General features: G+C 42.9%; 1 protein-coding gene across 3 annotated transcripts in view; it reads left to right on the top strand.

Annotated features, from left to right (window-relative positions):
• Positions 1-16,353, top strand: part of FNDC3B (fibronectin type III domain containing 3B) — a 370,196-nt gene that overhangs the window by 299,801 nt on the left and 54,042 nt on the right. For all 3 annotated transcript variants that reach the window (XM_032258261.1, XM_032258262.1, XM_032258263.1), the window contains exons 12-16: positions 6,924-7,048; positions 9,125-9,299; positions 11,063-11,149; positions 12,593-12,731; positions 14,588-14,659. In XM_032258261.1, the coding sequence (XP_032114152.1) occupies positions 6,924-7,048; positions 9,125-9,299; positions 11,063-11,149; positions 12,593-12,731; positions 14,588-14,659 (598 nt within the window). The remainder of the gene's footprint in view (positions 1-6,923; positions 7,049-9,124; positions 9,300-11,062; positions 11,150-12,592; positions 12,732-14,587; positions 14,660-16,353) is intronic.

Here is a 16,353-nt window from a genome sequence, read left to right as displayed (position 1 = left end):
TGAAAAGAAAGGCATGTATGAAGTGCATGTAAAAAATAGGACCCATCATATGTTAGACAATTATTTTGGTTTGGGTTTTTGTTTGCTTGCTTGTTTTTGAGACAGACTCTTGACCAGACAGGCTCTTTCTCTGTTGCCCAGGCTGGAGTGCAGTGGCATAGTCTCGGCTCACTGCAGCCTCCGCCTCCCAGGTTCAAGCAGTTCTCCTACCTCAGCCTCCCAAGTAGCTGGGATTACAGGCATGTGCCACCACACCTAGCTAATTTGTGTATTATGATTATTATTATTTTTAGTGGAGACAGGGTTTTACCATGTTGGCCAGGCTGGTCTCAAACTCCTGACCTCAGGCGACCTGCCCACCTCAGCCTCCCAAAGTGCTGGGATTACCAGTGTGAGCCACCGTGCCCAGCCAGACATCCTGGCTGTTTACAGTGTAGGAGGAATTTATAAAAGTGTGCAGAAATTCAGAGGGGTAAAAGTTTATGCTATAAACATATACAGACATCAAATAGCTAAGTGTAATATTGCATAACAGATTACCCCAAAACCTAGAGGCTGGAAACAACCACTTTCTTGTGCTTGTGGATTCTGATCGGGTGTTGAATAGAGCGGTGGGGAGTGGCTTCTCTGTTGTCCGTCATGTCTGGAGCTTCAGTGGCAAGGGCTCATTGGCTGGGGGACTGGGATCTTCTGGCAGTGTCTTCACTCACAAGTGTAGCATCCATGCTCACTTTGGACTGGACCTATCTGGGGCTCTTCACGTGGCCTGGGGCTCCCACACAGCGTGGCGGTTTCAGGGTAGTCACATTCGAAAATCCAATGTCCCAGCAAAAGTCAGAAGCTGTAAAACCTTTCCAGACCCAGCCGTGGTTTCATTTCTACTCCACTCTTTTGGTTACAAGAGAGTCACAAGACTACCCACATTCAAGGGAAAGAAGGATATGTAGACTTTCTCAATGGATAGGGAATCGGAGAATTTTTAGTCATGTTTAAAATAACCACTTGTGATGTAAGGCTTCTCTTGACTCTGTTTGGTCCTGAGTAACTATTAAAAATATTTTTTTCTTTCTCTTTGTATAGCACATAACGGTATTTTAGGTAACATAGCGTAAGACTGTTAGATATAAGGCCACATAGTTTAAAAGTACAACATAACTCTTTTTCCTATCCCTGATTCTCTGAGTGTTCTCCAGACAGGGAGAGGGGGGAAAATGTGTACCCAGCAATGCAGAGACAGGATGGACCTCAGACCCCATAGCCAGTGCTGCTGAGCCAGCCAGTGGGTCATGCCTCAAAGGCTCTGAAATACCAACCTTCTCAGCAGATGGAGGAAGAGATCATTCTCCCTGTCCCCTTGGTGATAAGGACAGGGAACCCCAACAGACTATCTCCAGTGCATATCTCTGCCTCAGTTGTACTTGAAAAGCAGGATCGTGTGTTCTCTTCCCTCAGATGACTCACAATAGTGCAGCAAAGTGTTTTGCTTTTTATTTTTTTCAGGGAATATAAATAAATATATCTAAAACCTTTGGCTAGGCACAGTGGCTCACACCTGTAATCCTAGCACTTGGGAGGTCAAGGTGGGCAGATTACCTGAGATCAGGAGTTCAAGACCAGCCTGGCCAACATGGTGAAACCCTGTCTCTACTTAAAAAAAAATATATATATATATATAGCCAGGCCTATAATGGTGGCATGTGCCTGTAATCCCAGCTACTCGGGAGGCTGAGGCAAGAGAATTGCTTGAACCTGGGAGGCGGAGTTTACAGTGAACCGAGATTGTGCCATTGCACTCCAGCTTGGGCAACAAGAGGAAAACTCTGTCTTAAAAAAATGATAAGAAAAATGAAAATAAAATCTTTAACAGTTAGTTTTCATTTTTAAACTACAAATTAGAAATGGAAAAATATTCCAGAAGTAGGTAGGAAGGGGGTAAAAGAAAAAATAAAAATGTTCCTTAAAATATTTAAAAGCTTTTCTGTTTATAATTTATCCCCCAATTTCATTTTAAAGAATGGCAGAACAGGACATGGTACCTCATGCCTGTGGTCCCAGCACTTTGGGAAGCCTGGGTGGCCTGGAAGGATAGCTTGCGGCCAGGGGTTTCGATCAGCGTGAGCAACACAGACCCCATCTCTACCAAAAAGAACAAAATTGAAAATTTAGCCAGGTGTGGTGGTGCATGCCTGTAATCCTAGCTACTCAGGAGGCTGAGACAAGAGAATCCCTTGAGCCCTGTAGTTCGAGGCTACAGCGAGTTATGGTCTGTTTGTGTCACTATACTCTACCCTGAATGACAGAGTGAGACAGCTTGACTCAAAAAAAAAAAAAGAAAAAAAGTAGAATATTTGCGAAGAATATGTCTCACATCTTGGAAATGTTTCCGGGGTGGATCATTCTCTGCTGTGCAGCCGCATGGCGCTGTTTATATACTGCCGAAGCTGCCTTCTCTTGCCTCTGTTTTTCTGTGATTGGGACCTTTCATAGTCGGGCGGGAAGTTGGAGGTTATTGCCATTCTTCAGAATCGAGCAGGACCCTGTAGGAACAAAAACAACACCTAGACTCCCCTTATTATTAGGACTTGAAACCAAAAGTGCATGACCGTTCTAAAAAGTGAGTGAGGATGAGGATGAGGATGAGGCGCAGGGCAGGCAGACACTGATAGAGTGTATAGTGTCCTAAGCATTGTTAGGCTGGGACTTCCCCCTAGGATGATAACTCCCTTTAGTATGTGAACCTGGAAATGAAAGAGGCACTTGCCCAGGTTCAGATAAATGAGGTGTCCGGCTTCAGGCAGGTGAGCTCTGTGGTAAGTATAAGTTACGATGACATCAGGGGACAGGGCTGCCCAGGGCACACTGGACAGAACAGAGAGTAAGCCTATCCAGTGGTGTCTGGAATGTGGATAATGCACAATGTATTTTTGTTCAATGATGAGAAAGGAGAAAGGCAAAGCTGGGAGCCCATGCCTGGGAAGCACTGATCTGATGCGTGCTGTGAATATGAGTCGGAGCCAGGTCCTTTCCTGGAGAGCGGGTTTGACCAGAAGTGGTTGACAAACACCCTGGTCCCTGGTTGGAAAACATTTCCCCAGGGTGATGACTTGGTGCTCTCAGCCCAGGTCTGGGTGTGGAAGGAAGGTAAGCAAGAACTGTGAATTAGGTTGAGCGCAAAGAGGAACCCTCAGCTTGGGAAAGGAAACACCCCAGGCTTGTAATGTGTCACCCTGTGCCAAATTGAGCGCCTTGAGGTTTATCTGCACACAGTTGGTCTGTACTCCAAGATTTCTTCACGTTCTAGTAAAGATTAACCTTGCCCTTGAATGAACTCGGTGGGAGCTGCAGAAACAGGCATCTGGGCATGCCCAAGATTGCAAAATGGAAAGAAACCAGTGAACCCTGAAAATCTGCCCTTTTTTGGCTCACAGACACGGGCAGTAGAAAGCTAGGCCAGAACATGGCTGGGGTTATATTGGTTCATGTCAAATGAGGTCAGTAGCCCAGTGGCTAGGTCTGTTCCAGAATGACCAGCGGTGTGGACCCTGACCAGTTTCTCTAATTCGGGCAAAGTGTCTTTTCCATCCTCCACCGAGAATAGGAACTCCAGCCTCATCCTGGAGGCTCTGATCCTGACTGCTCAGGTGCTGTGAACCTGACCCACCAATGCGCAGAGAAATGGAATGCTGCTAGGAATCTCTTCCCCCAGCCCTCTTCTATGGACCAGCTGACTCCAAGGCCTTGGCAGCCCCTTTGCAAGCTCTAACTTTCCTTCATGTGACACACTGCAAGTGGCCTATTGGGCATGAGCCATGGCTGTCCCTGCTGCCTGCATTTGACCAGATCATTGATGATAACAGGCCTGAAAAGTGTCAGGATGTTACCCGTTTCTATTAGAGCCATCTTTTACTGGGGACCTTGGAACAAGGCTGAATTTAAACGATTAAAAACTAAGTTTCCAAAGCCAAGTCAGCATATCTCCGTAATCCTGTGTGGTCTAAATTAGATTTTTTAAAAGAGGGAACGTGCCATTGATTATAATCTCTCAAAATCTCTTGGAGCTAAACAACCTGTAAGATAGGAAAGTTGTCATTTACCATCTCTAAAACTTCACTGACAGTCATGGTTTGGATATATTTAACTTCTGGTAAACAATGATAAACATTCACTTTATCACTCCTGTCAGTTCGTAGGAATCTTTCAATCTTCTAAAGCATTACACCACCCCCCCTTTTATTGAAACTCATTTCTGTCAACAAGAACAGGAAAATATTTTGTTTATAAACACTCTTTGCAACCTGGGGCCTGTTTTGTTTTATGAACAGATTCTCCAAATCTTCTATGCCTTCGAACATGGACTAACTCTAATGCTTAAGCCCCAGAGCCATCTGAAAGCCTGGTGCAATAGACAGGGCAGCCTTCAGAGCACGGGAGCCAATGCGCTCTGCAGTTCACGTGTTAGCCTCTCAGCTGTAGACCTCTTTGGTACTGCAGTGACCTTTGTGAACATTAATTTTTTTGTTTCCAGATACCCATATTAATGTTATGTTATGTTATGAGACAGAGTCTCACTCTGTCACTCAGGCTGGAGTTCAGTGGCATCATCTCGGCTCACTGCAATCTCTGCCCTCCGGGTTCAAGCAAAACTCCTGCCTCAGCCTCCCAAGTAGCTGAGATTACAGGCATCTGCCACCACGCCTGGCTAATTTTTTGGTATTTTTAGTAGAGTTGGGGTTTCACCATGTTGGCCAGGCTAGTTTTGAACTCCTGACCTCAGGTGATTGACCCACTTTGGCCTCCCAGAGTTCTGGGATTACAGGTGTGAGCCACTGTGCCCGGCCAGATTTCTTAATGTGATCACTACTACTTCACATTTTCTTACATTACTTGCTCACGTTTTTACTTCTTTCATAAGTAGAAATTTTTTTAAATGTTGCAATATAGGAACATGTCTGAAAGGTCACACAGTGTCCCTTCTCCTAACTCTTCAGTGAGCCTGGGTGCTGTGGCTCTCTTAAAAGTCTGTTTCTCCCCTTTGAAGCTTCCCCGCTCTTTTTCTCATTTGAGCCACAAACAGTCTGGGTTCTACTGTACTGCAGCAAATTAACCTAGTAAGAAACAGACGGACTTTTTTTTACTGGCTGTAGTTCGAAGCACAAGGAAAAGGGAAAGGAGACCAAATAAAGGAATGGGAAAATAAGACACTGAAAGGGAGCCAGCTGGGGATTTGGAAGGGATGAGGGCTTCCGCCGTGGCAGGATGTGCCTTTCTTGCACTGTTTACTCTGAGTTCAGAAATAGAGGAAAGAAGGTGGCTCATGCTACAGCCTGAAATGGATGTGACACATACCAGGGCTCCCATAGAGTGTAATCGGACGCTGGGTGTCATTATGCAAGTGTATGCATATGAATAAATCATCGTCCTCAACCTCACACTCAAGGTTGAAGTAAGTGTGGGGCGTGTCGTGCCAGCCCCACAGGGAGCAACTGAGGAATGCTAGGCTTGACTCGCCGGACTCCCCCAGCTCCGCCGCCGGCTTGCATCTGAATGCGCTTTGAACCCGTGATAAAATGAACCTTCAGTCTTAAAGACCGTTAGAACTTCTGCTCCCTTCCATTGGGAAAGGCGCTACCTGGCTTAAAGAGGTGGGTGGGGAAGGGGTTCATCTGAGGAGGATGACGTGATGTGGTTGTTTTTAAGATGTTCATCCTAGCGACATTCAAGCTAGTGGTGTGTTCATTTTATTTTTATGAAAACTTCACCTAGAATGTGTTTTAGTGGTATTTGGAGGCCTGCTTAAAGGAAGGAGATAACTTAAATTTGCTTACGTGAAAAATGTGTTTGTTTTTTATAAAATAGAGAACTTCAGACTGATTGCTTAAGGCCCCGGGCCCCTCCGGTTAGAATGCTAAGATCCACTCAGTGTTAGCATACGGTTTTCTTTTGCATGAACATGGATAAGATAGGAGATAATGTGGATGATGGGTAGGAAATGTTTTAGCAAGCTGCTGATACGCCTCTGAGTATGGCCATCAGGCTTTATTCTTACTTGTGGGCCAATTACGAGACCCCATTAGAGTGTTTTATTTGTACTTCAAGGAATCGGAAGTATCATGTAAGGTTAGGAAGGCATTCAGAATATATTTCTAGCCTGACAAGAAACTTAGAGTGACTGTAATATACCTAGATTAATTCAACCAATGTTCCAAGTGCTCATCAGACGTTCACTTCAACTCTGCAAGCCTCGATTGAGTTCCCAGTTTGTCCAAAGCACTGTAAGGGGGAAAGCAGATGTGGACAGGATGATTCGAAGGTTTGTGACTAGTATCGGTGATCAGCGAAGAACGAGCTCACCATCGCTGGAATGTACTCTTGATGGTGTTAGAGGCTACTGCCTGGCAGGAGGGATACAGCTGGAGAGAAGGCTTTGTATGGCACGTTCAGCTGCGTAAACAGGTCTTCAGGTGCTCAGGAGTTTACTGGGAAAGGCTGTGTATTTTCAGAGCCGGGGACCCCTGTGTGGATGCAGTCAGACTTCTGGTTGATCACACCGGGCAGCTTGGGCCAATCCAGTTAAGGAAGAGGATCTTAGAAATTGTGATATTTAACTGGAGCATCGTCTTGTGCCTGAAAGGACCCTATTTTATTTTGTTAACCAAAAAACCACTTTATATATACCGCAGGTATAGTAAATTACCTGTCTCAATGACAGAGTTTTCCGTAGTGCCTTTATGTCAGAGATGAGATTTCATTGCAGAGTACTTTATTTGCAACACGGACACTTCCCTATAAGTTTCTGTTGTTTTTGTTCATTCAAACTATTACTCATTAAACAATTATTCAAGGTGTTCGTGGTGCTCCTTCGTTTGTTTAGGGTTATCTGGTTTTTTAAAAAGTTTGTACATGGTTTCACTGTTTACTTTTAGGGAAAAAGAAACAGTGGTTTCAGACAGTGCTTCTTTGGGAGCCAGAAACACTGCAAGTTGACAAAGCTTTGTCCGGCAATGGGGTACACGTTCAGGCTGGCCGCCCGAAACGACATTGGCACCAGGTATGACACTTCCTTGCCCTCCTGCCCTTCAGCCTTTGGATGGTGACTCTGAGCCTTCTTGTATGTCACTGGAAGGCATGAGGACGCCCACCGCCTCCACACGAAATCAACTTGAGGTTTTCTAGGAGGTAGTCCTAATCTGAGGGGTGAAGGCCCGGTCCCCTCTAAGCTGGTGAATGTCACTGTGGTCTCTGCAGTCTTGCAAGGTGTTTTGCAAAGACCCCACCAGGCCTCTAAGAATCAAGGTAAAGGTAGCAGTAAGGAATTGAAAGGAATTCCTCTTGGGGCTTTATTTTTTTTAGATCACATGCCTTTGTCTCTTTATCACTTTGGCAAGCCCTTCATTCAGTTGCGCTTTTTCAATTATGTGAGAGTTTCCTGGTACAAAGAAATTGCTGCTGGGCCGGCCATTGTTGCTAAGCCCAGGGCGGATACAGAATTGGGGAAAACCTGGACTGTCTTGGAGGCCTCTGCAGGCCTCTAGGCTGTATGAGAAAGGCAAGGACGGTTGTACTGTAAGGTATCAATTGATTAAAGAGGCTTTGAAAAGGCCACGTTTCAATTGCACTTGCAGGTGACTCTTGATTAAGGGAAAAATCTTTTTCTTTCATCACTGCTTGTTGAAATCTTCTTAAAGGTTTTGCACATCAGTGGTCCCCAACCTTCTTTCCAACCTAAAGAGCCTCTTTTTAACATCACAAAGTTTTACAGACCTGCCTCCGCCACCATGGTAGCCATTGTAATTTTAGAGTTCACTGGTTAAAAAAGTCATACTGATAAAGCCTTCTGTGGTTCAAGATTTTTTAAATGAATTGGAAGCATCCGCAAACTTTCGAAAAACAGCACTTGTATATATTGGTAAAACATTTATGTCATCAACAAATATTTGTTGCTCACATTGATTTGAAGGCCCCTTGACCCATAAATTGATAAACATTGCATTATGTTATATGCCTTCTGTCCAGTGCTTTTCGGAAGAGGCGGGGGGAGGAATTAATTCTTTTTACTTTTTCTTTTTTGAGACAGAATCACACACTGTCACCCAGGCTGGAGTGCAGTGCCGTGATCTCAGCTCACCACAACCTCTGTCTCCGGGGTTCAAGCGATTCTCCTGCCTCAGCCTCCCAAGTAGCTGGGACTACTGGTGCGCGCCACCACACCCAGCTACTTTTTTGTATTTTTAGTAGAGACGGGTTTCACTGTGTTAGCCAGGATGGTCTCCATCTCCTGACCTCGTGATCTGCCCACCTCAGCCTCCCAAACTGCTGGGAGGGGGGAAATGAATTCTTAAGTACAGTTGTCTTTCAGTTTCCACAGGGCATTGGTTTCAGGACTTCCCTCGCTTCTCTGACATGGATACCAAAATCTGTGGATGCCCAAGTTCCTGATATAAAATGGCATAGTAGGCTGGGTGCAGTGGCTCACACCTGTAATCCCAGCACTTTGGGAGGCTGAGGCGGGCAGATCACAAGGTCAAGAGATCGAGACCAGCCTGGCCAACATGGTGAAACCCCATCTCTACTAAAAATACAAAAATTAGCTGGGCATGGTGGCGTGCACCTGTAATCCCAGCTACTCAGGAGGCTGAGGCAGAATTGCTTGAACCCGGGAGGCAGAGGTTGCAGTGAGCCGAGATCGCACCACTGCACTGCAGCCTGGCACCTGGCAACAGAGCAAGACTCTGTCTCAAAAAAAAAAAAAAAAAAAGGCATAGTATTTTATAGTAACCTGCACACATCCTTCCCTCCTTAAATCTTCTCTAACTTGCTCATAAAATCCAATATAATGCCTACACATCACTTCATTCACGTGGACTCAAGATGTAGAACCCAAGGATACAGAGGGCCAACTGTGTATTGTCCAGTGACTTGATGTGTGCATCTAGAAGATCGTCGGTGAGGGGATAGGGAAGCTGAAGGTGGTTGCAGGGAATACCACAGAGAGGATCCTTGCCCGGCTTCGCCTACTCTGCCTGCTAGACTAAGTTGGACAGTATGCTTGCTGAGTCTTCCTCTATTAAAACGCCAAGCCTCTTCACATGCTTCTAACTGTGTGCCTCACTTTCTTTCTCTGCAGTGGTTACAGCCAAGAGGTGGTATGCTACACATTAGGAAACATCCCTCAGATGCCTTCTGCGCCAAGGCTGGTCCGAGCTGGCATCACATGGGTCACATTGCAGTGGAGTAAGCCAGAGGGCTGTTCACCCGAGGAGGTGATCACCTACACCTTGGAAATTCAGGAGGATGAAAATGTGAGTTTTGCAGATTTTATACTTCTCTGTGTTTTGTAGAAATCAGCATTGTTATAGCTGCAGGGCACCGTGAAATTAGATTCGCTGCAGAAGTTCAATACCAGACTCTTAATTTCAGTCACTGTTCCCACCACGACCAACAGCAGCCTCTCTCCCCCATCTCTGTAAAAGACATTTCTTTCCTTTCAGCTGGGGAAGCAAAAGCTCTTGGAGCCATCCTTGACCCCATGTATAATCACACAGAAAAATCCTTTGGAATTTTCCTTAGAAATTATTTAGAAATTAACCATTTTTTTATCATCTCCACGGCTACGACCCTCTTAGGAGCCACCTTGATCCCACCCCTGGATTGTTGCAATAATACAACATTATTATTGGATTATTGCCTCTTAATATTCTTTACCCTTACTAGGGTTAAAATCTTCACCCTTACTAGGCTACAGTCTGTTCTCCACACACAGCCTGGGTGGGGAACATCATCCTGTAAAATACAAACAGATCGCGTCGGCGCCCTGCTCCAAATCCTTTCCTCCTCCTTCAGAGGGAAATCCCTAGAGCTCTTGCGTGGCCACAGGGCCCTGTGTGATTGCGTTCTCCCTTACTGTCCTCCTTCCTTCCACTGCAGTCTTGTCAGCCTCTAGTCTGTTCTTGAAACACACCAGGTGTCCTGTGGCCTCAAGGTCTTTGCAGTTCCTGCCTTCTGGCCAGAATGCCCTTCCAGATGTCTTTGCCTGCCTTCCCTCATTTCCTCCCGGTCTCCTCTCAAATGTCATCTCTTTGGACGGTCCTTTTCTGATCGCCCTGTAGAACAGGACCGTCCAATAGAACTTTCTGCAGTGATGGAAATGTTTTAGAATTTGTGCCGTGCAGTGTGATGGCACCTGTACACCTGTGACTCTCAAGCCTCTGACATACGGCTTGTTGGCCCTATAGTATGGCCCTATGAGTTTTTAATTGTCATAAATTTACATTCAAAGAGCCACATGTGGCTACCGTATTTACCTCCAGCAGCTGTAGAAAGCCGTCACTAGTTCCACCACCATATCCTCTTACCTAGTTTTAGTTTCTGTCATAGCACTTAACGCCATGTGACATAGGTCGGGGCTTTTCTGTGTTGTCTTTTCTCGCTGGAATGAAAGCTGCTTGTGGGCAAGGCCTTTTATAAAAGTTCTTGGGCAGTGCTGAATCCTTAGAGCCTGGAGGTCAGCCCAACGCAGAGAAGGGGCTGAGTAGTATTTTGATGAGTGAATGATTGAATAATAGAGATAGAACTATTGAATGAGTTTCCTGAATTCAACTTTGGGTGGGATGCTTGCCCTGCTAAAGGATTCTGCCCTTCCCCATCTAAGCTGTCCTTTCTCTCTTGGCCAGAAGAGGGCACTATGCGGTCAGGAAGCTCAGCCACGCTTTATTGTGTAGCACATGGCAGCTTGATAGTCAAGACCTCAGTCCAAAGGGCTTTTTTCATGACAACGTTAAATGTTAAATGTATTTTCAAAAAGTGCTTGACTCCTTTGTCACAATAAATTTGACTGGACCCAGGAGAAATTACAGTGTGATGGAGATGAATTTTTATTTGAAGTGCAAGTGCTATCCACAATACTCTGGGCTTCTGATTTTTCTCTTTTGCCGTAGCTGACAGACCTCTGGCCTGTTGCTGATGACGACAGGGAAAGACAGGATAAAAATCCCACATTCAAAGGAAGGTGTTTAATGCCCAGAACTTTTGAGACTGATGTTTCTTCCTGGCTTTGCCTTTTCAGGATAACCTTTTCCACCCAAAATACACTGGAGAGGATTTAACCTGTACTGTGAAAAATCTCAAAAGAAGCACACAGTATAAATTCAGGGTGAGTCAGTCATTTCACTACCTGAACCGCTGAAAAATGAAACTGTTTTATATTTCACCGTTTACCATGTCAGATTGACTCTACGGGTTAAAAAATGCACTTTACATTTTGAAAGTAACATTTATAAAGTGCACAGGGTGCTTTAATCTTAAAACCAACTTTTGAGCACAAAAGTCATCATAATGTGCGGTCGTAAATTGCATGTACAGCATGGCCACGTGCCCTCACCTGGGAAGACGTACACCGGGTTCTGGAGTGCACCTGTCGCTCACCTGCGCTCCATACCTTTCTCCTTCTAATCAGACTTCTCTTTGCTCTTTGTTTTCCTTTGCTCTTCTGCCATTTATTTTTCCTCACTTGTTTCTAATTTTCTCTTTATTACCCACCCCCTTCCCACCTGGGTGGTCTTTGGTCATTAACAACCACCATTAATGTTCCTGTAGGTCTGTGTGTAGCCAAGTAAGTGAATACGGCTAGGATCACAAAGAGATCAGAACAATATGCCGTAGCTCCGTATCTCCTAATATGACAAGTGTGCATCTTGGAAGATATGATTGTTTTCTGATTCCACATGTTCTCTAATTGGGGGACCAAATGGTGTTACTTGGCACATAGCAATCACACAATAAATAGTTGCCAAATTATAAGTGCGGTATGTGACTATTTGAAGGAAATGATAATTTTTAACATATTTTTTAAAACCCTTATTCTCGAAGCTGACTATGAGAACATAGCTATACTGCTAACGTTTCTCCACAAGGTGGCATTACCCTACTCTTTAAAAAGTGGAGCAATTTTTTTTTTTTTTTTTTTTTTTTTTGAGATTGAGCCTCACTGTTTAACCAGGCTGGAGTGCAGTGGTGCAAACTCGGCTCACTGCAACCTCCAACTCCCTGATTCAGGCTATTCTCCTGCCTCAGCCTCCCGAGTAGCTGGGATTACAGGCACATGCAACCACGCCCACCTAAGTTTTGTATTTTCAGTAGAGATGGGGTTTCACCGTGTGGCTAGGATGGACTTGATCTGTTGACCTTGTGATCCGCCTGCCTCTGTCTCCCAAAGTGCTGGGATTACAGGCGTGAGCCACCGTGCCCAGCCAAAGTGGGGCTATTTTTATGGATTTCCCCCACCACCATATTTCCTTCCACAAAACCATACAAACTAGGTGATGACATACTCGTTTTATGATGTCTTTTTGAAAGGGTAAAAATGTCTTTAGCTGAAACCCACCTTATGGTTTTGTTGTTAATTGTTGATAACCAACTATACAGTAAATGATTTCTAGAATAAATACTGTTAAATCAGTACTTGAGTTTAAAGAGAAAAAAATGTGTGTCTGTCTGAGTTTAGGGATACCTTCATCTCACCATATTAGAAAGCGACCGTTAATTGAGTAATCCCTGATAACTAAAGCATGCTAATGTTTCCTCGGTTGTGTTCTAGCTGACTGCTTCTAACATGGAAGGAAAAAGCTGTCCAAGCGAAGTCCTTGTTTGTACGACAAGCCCTGACAGGCCTGGACCTCCCACCAGACCACTCGTCAAAGGCCCAGTTACATCTCAGGGCTTTACCGTCAAATGGGGTACGTTTCGCTGCTGCTGCTGTTTTTCTTCCTTTAGGCAGATTTTTTTTTTAATGATTAATTTTAGTAGTGACTAGCCAAGAAAATTATAAATGACATTATTTGCAGAAGTTTTCTGCCTTCAGAATATACGTGTGAAAAACATCCTGAGAACTCTACAAATTGGAATGGACAATTTCATTAAAATGTAATGGTATGGAAAATTAAATTTTAGTGGAAATGAAAATGGATGATTTTTCAGAGTATCTCATGGACTTTCTGATTTTCCTGGATTACATATTTTTTCTCCTATGTTTTTAAGGCACTGATTTGAATGTAGTAATCTCTGCATGCATCATTCATTTCTTCAGTTCAACCTTAAAAAATTAGCAATATTTAATAGAACATTTGGATTTATAAAGTTAATATTGAAAATAAATTTCAGAATTTAGATTTGTTAGATAAATTTTGGCACGGACAATGTTTAAGTTGCAATGAATTAGGGATATTTTTGTTTTCGTTGCTGTCTGTTGTATAGCCAGAGTCTTGAACTTCAGGAAATTTTAATATTAAAGTTGATAAGGAGTGTGTTATGCATACCATTTTTACTAATGTCATATAATAATAACTAATAGGCAAAAAAAACAAAAGATGAAGTCTAAAATAAAGATTTTGCTTTGCAGCCAAGTAACATAAGGGGAATTTAAAATATTATTACACCAACCACTGAGACATACAACAGTTTCAAGTTATCTAATAATTGTGAGATAGAATTATTAGAATTTCTGTTTCCCTGGAAGATGGATATAATTCTCAGAAATGATAAAAATCTAGATGTGCTTTTTGCCAGACTGTAGAGCTTTTTTCTCAAAGAATCCTAGAAAGTTCTGTCAACACTATTTACTTTCATTAGCTATATGCGATAATATTTAAGTTTATAATTATTATTGTAATTATCTACTACTGAAGCGTGTGTGTGTGTGTGTGTGTGTGTGTATATATATATATATATAAATGGAAATACCAGGTGAAAGGAGAGGTGAAGTGAATGTTCTAAATCTACATATAAGTAAGCTTAAGGATTTTTAGAGAAATGTTCTCTTATGTTTTCTAAGAATATAGAGGTGGCCGACTGATAGTAGACATTCTTTATCATTTTGCAAAATTAGACTGCAAGGAATGTGTTTTTCTGCTCAGAAAATAAAATTTTTGCAGGCACAGAGTTATGGGTAGTCTGTAGACTGTATACCCAGGGTGCCCAGGGCTCTGGTAATAAGCCAGGACCTTCTTCCTCAGACTGTCTGCTGGTGCACAGCTTCTCATTGATCTACACCTCTGGTTTCACACCACATTCACCTGGGTTGTAAAGTTTGCTTGGTAGGAAACTGTGCTAGAGTGGACTTAGTCCATTTGGATATTTTATTTATTTTGTCAATAAATTTTGTACTTCTCGTTTTGTTCCTTTCCATCACTCAAAAGAACCTGGTCACTGATACAGTAAGTGAAATAAAAAGAATAAAATAAGAAATACGAATATGTCATCTTATATTAAAAATCCCAAATATACTAAAGAGCACCTTCAAGTGAATTCAGCAGCTCGATCAGTTTGTACTGAGTTTTGTTCATGTTTCACTGCGTGAATACTCTTTGACATTTCCAGGTCTAAGAACTTTGAATAATTTGATAGTATGAAAAGATTCCTGGTTTGTTTGTTTCTTTTTTTCAACAAAGGAGTTGGTGAAATAAATTATTTTGCCTTTTGGTCAAACCTAGAATTAAGACAGTATAGTGCTTTGTGACTTTATGAGTCCTGATGATGGTTACTGATAAAAATCAGTATCCTTTTATTACTAATAAGACATTTGGTTATTTTTCAGATCCTCCTAAGGACAATGGCGGTTCAGAAATCCTCAAGTATTTGCTAGAGATTACTGATGGAAATTCCGAAGGTGAAGCTTCTGGCAATTGTTTTATTCAAATCCAGTAGCCAGCTCTATTTTCTAATATAGTAAACATCTTTATAGTTACAGTGAAAAACCATTCTGAAGATAGAACTATTGTGACAGTAAACAGACTTTAATCACATATTGGCAGTTTTTCTATTTCAAACACAGCACCAGAGATCAGAGTCTGCTTGAAACTAACATCAGTGTTATTTAAAAGTTTTCCTGTGTCTTTTATTTGTTGGTGTTCTGTTTAGTTTTAGTTTTTGCTTCTTTGGTTTGTTTTTGTGTTTTGAGACATGGCCTCACTCTGTCACCCAGGCTGGAGGGCAGGGGCCCAGACACGGCCCACTCCAGTCTCAAAGTCCGGGGCTCAAGTGATTCTTCTGCCTCCGAAGATGAGACAGGATACATTTTTCATAGTGATGGGGTCTCACTGTGTTGTCTAGGCTGGTCTCAAACTCCTGGCCTCAAGCAGTCCTCCCAGCTTGGCCTCCCAAAGTGCTGGGATTATAGGCATGAATCACCACACTCTGTCTCTATGTCTTTTGTTGAACTAGAGTTCCTAACTAATCAGATAAATTTAGTGTTTTCATCTCCTAACTTGCCACTTTTTCTGGAAATTCTCATAAGCCAAGGGAGTATCAGAAGCAATCAGCAAGGAAGGGTGAGGTGAGACAGGGAAGTGGAGGTGAGTTCAGTAATCTACAAATTCCCATGCATAATACAAACAATATATGGTATTGTGGGCTAGTGACAAGAATCACACCTTTATAACAGGTTTAGAAAATGTCTTTCTGACTTCATTGTCGTTCGTGTCAGGTTATTTATTACTATTCATTCTGGGTGGATTAAAGTGGGACAAATGTTAGAAGTAAAATTCCTTAGTGTCTTTTTTAAAATTCTAAGGCTTTCTTTCTAATAAAATTTATTAAACTTTAGTAGAGAAAAGTATAGCCTTTTTACCTTTTACATGGCATGTCATCTCACCACTGTAATAATCCCTCTAGTTATTAATTTTTTGAATTTTTTAGAATTTATTTTGAGACTGAGTTTTGCTGGTTACCCAGGCTGGAGTGCAATGGTGCGATCTTGGCTCACCGCAACCTCCACCTCCCAGGTTCAAGTGATTCTCCTGCCTCAGCCTCCTGAGTAGCTGGGATTACCAGCATGCGCCATCACACCTAGCTGATTTTGTATATTTAGTAGCAATGGGCTTCTCCATGCTGGTCAGGCTGGTGTTGAACTCCCAACCTCAGATGATCCGCCTGCCTCGGCTTCTCAAATGCTGGGATTATAGGCGTGAGCCACGGCGCCCGGCCCGTTAAGTTATTTAAAAAGAGGCACATGTTTATGCCAAAAAAAGAGCACATTGCTGTAACTTTTACAAGCAAGCAGTGCTGATTGCTTTTATTCTGTACAATGAGAACCACCCAGAATTTTTTTGTTTTTAAGTCTGTTGGGTCCTATTATAACCTGAAAACATGAGAATTCTTTTGAGATGAGCATAGCTGTTCTAAACATAAAATCCTACTTGGTGCTAAAAACCTGGTTTAGGTTTTCTGCATGAGAAAACCCCATCTAGGATAGAAGTCATGTATACGCCAATGGCCCATCGTGACTGTTTAACAATGGTTTGAATTATGGCTCCCTTCGGCTACCGATGACAAATCAAAATAGGGCCCATTCTGGACTTAACA

Source organism: Sapajus apella, unplaced genomic scaffold (assembly GCF_009761245.1).
Source record: "Sapajus apella isolate SASKATOON/1434 unplaced genomic scaffold, GSC_monkey_1.0 scaffold101, whole genome shotgun sequence".
Lineage (NCBI taxonomy): Eukaryota > Metazoa > Chordata > Mammalia > Primates > Cebidae > Sapajus > Sapajus apella.
This window is presented reverse-complemented; position numbering and strand designations above follow the sequence as displayed.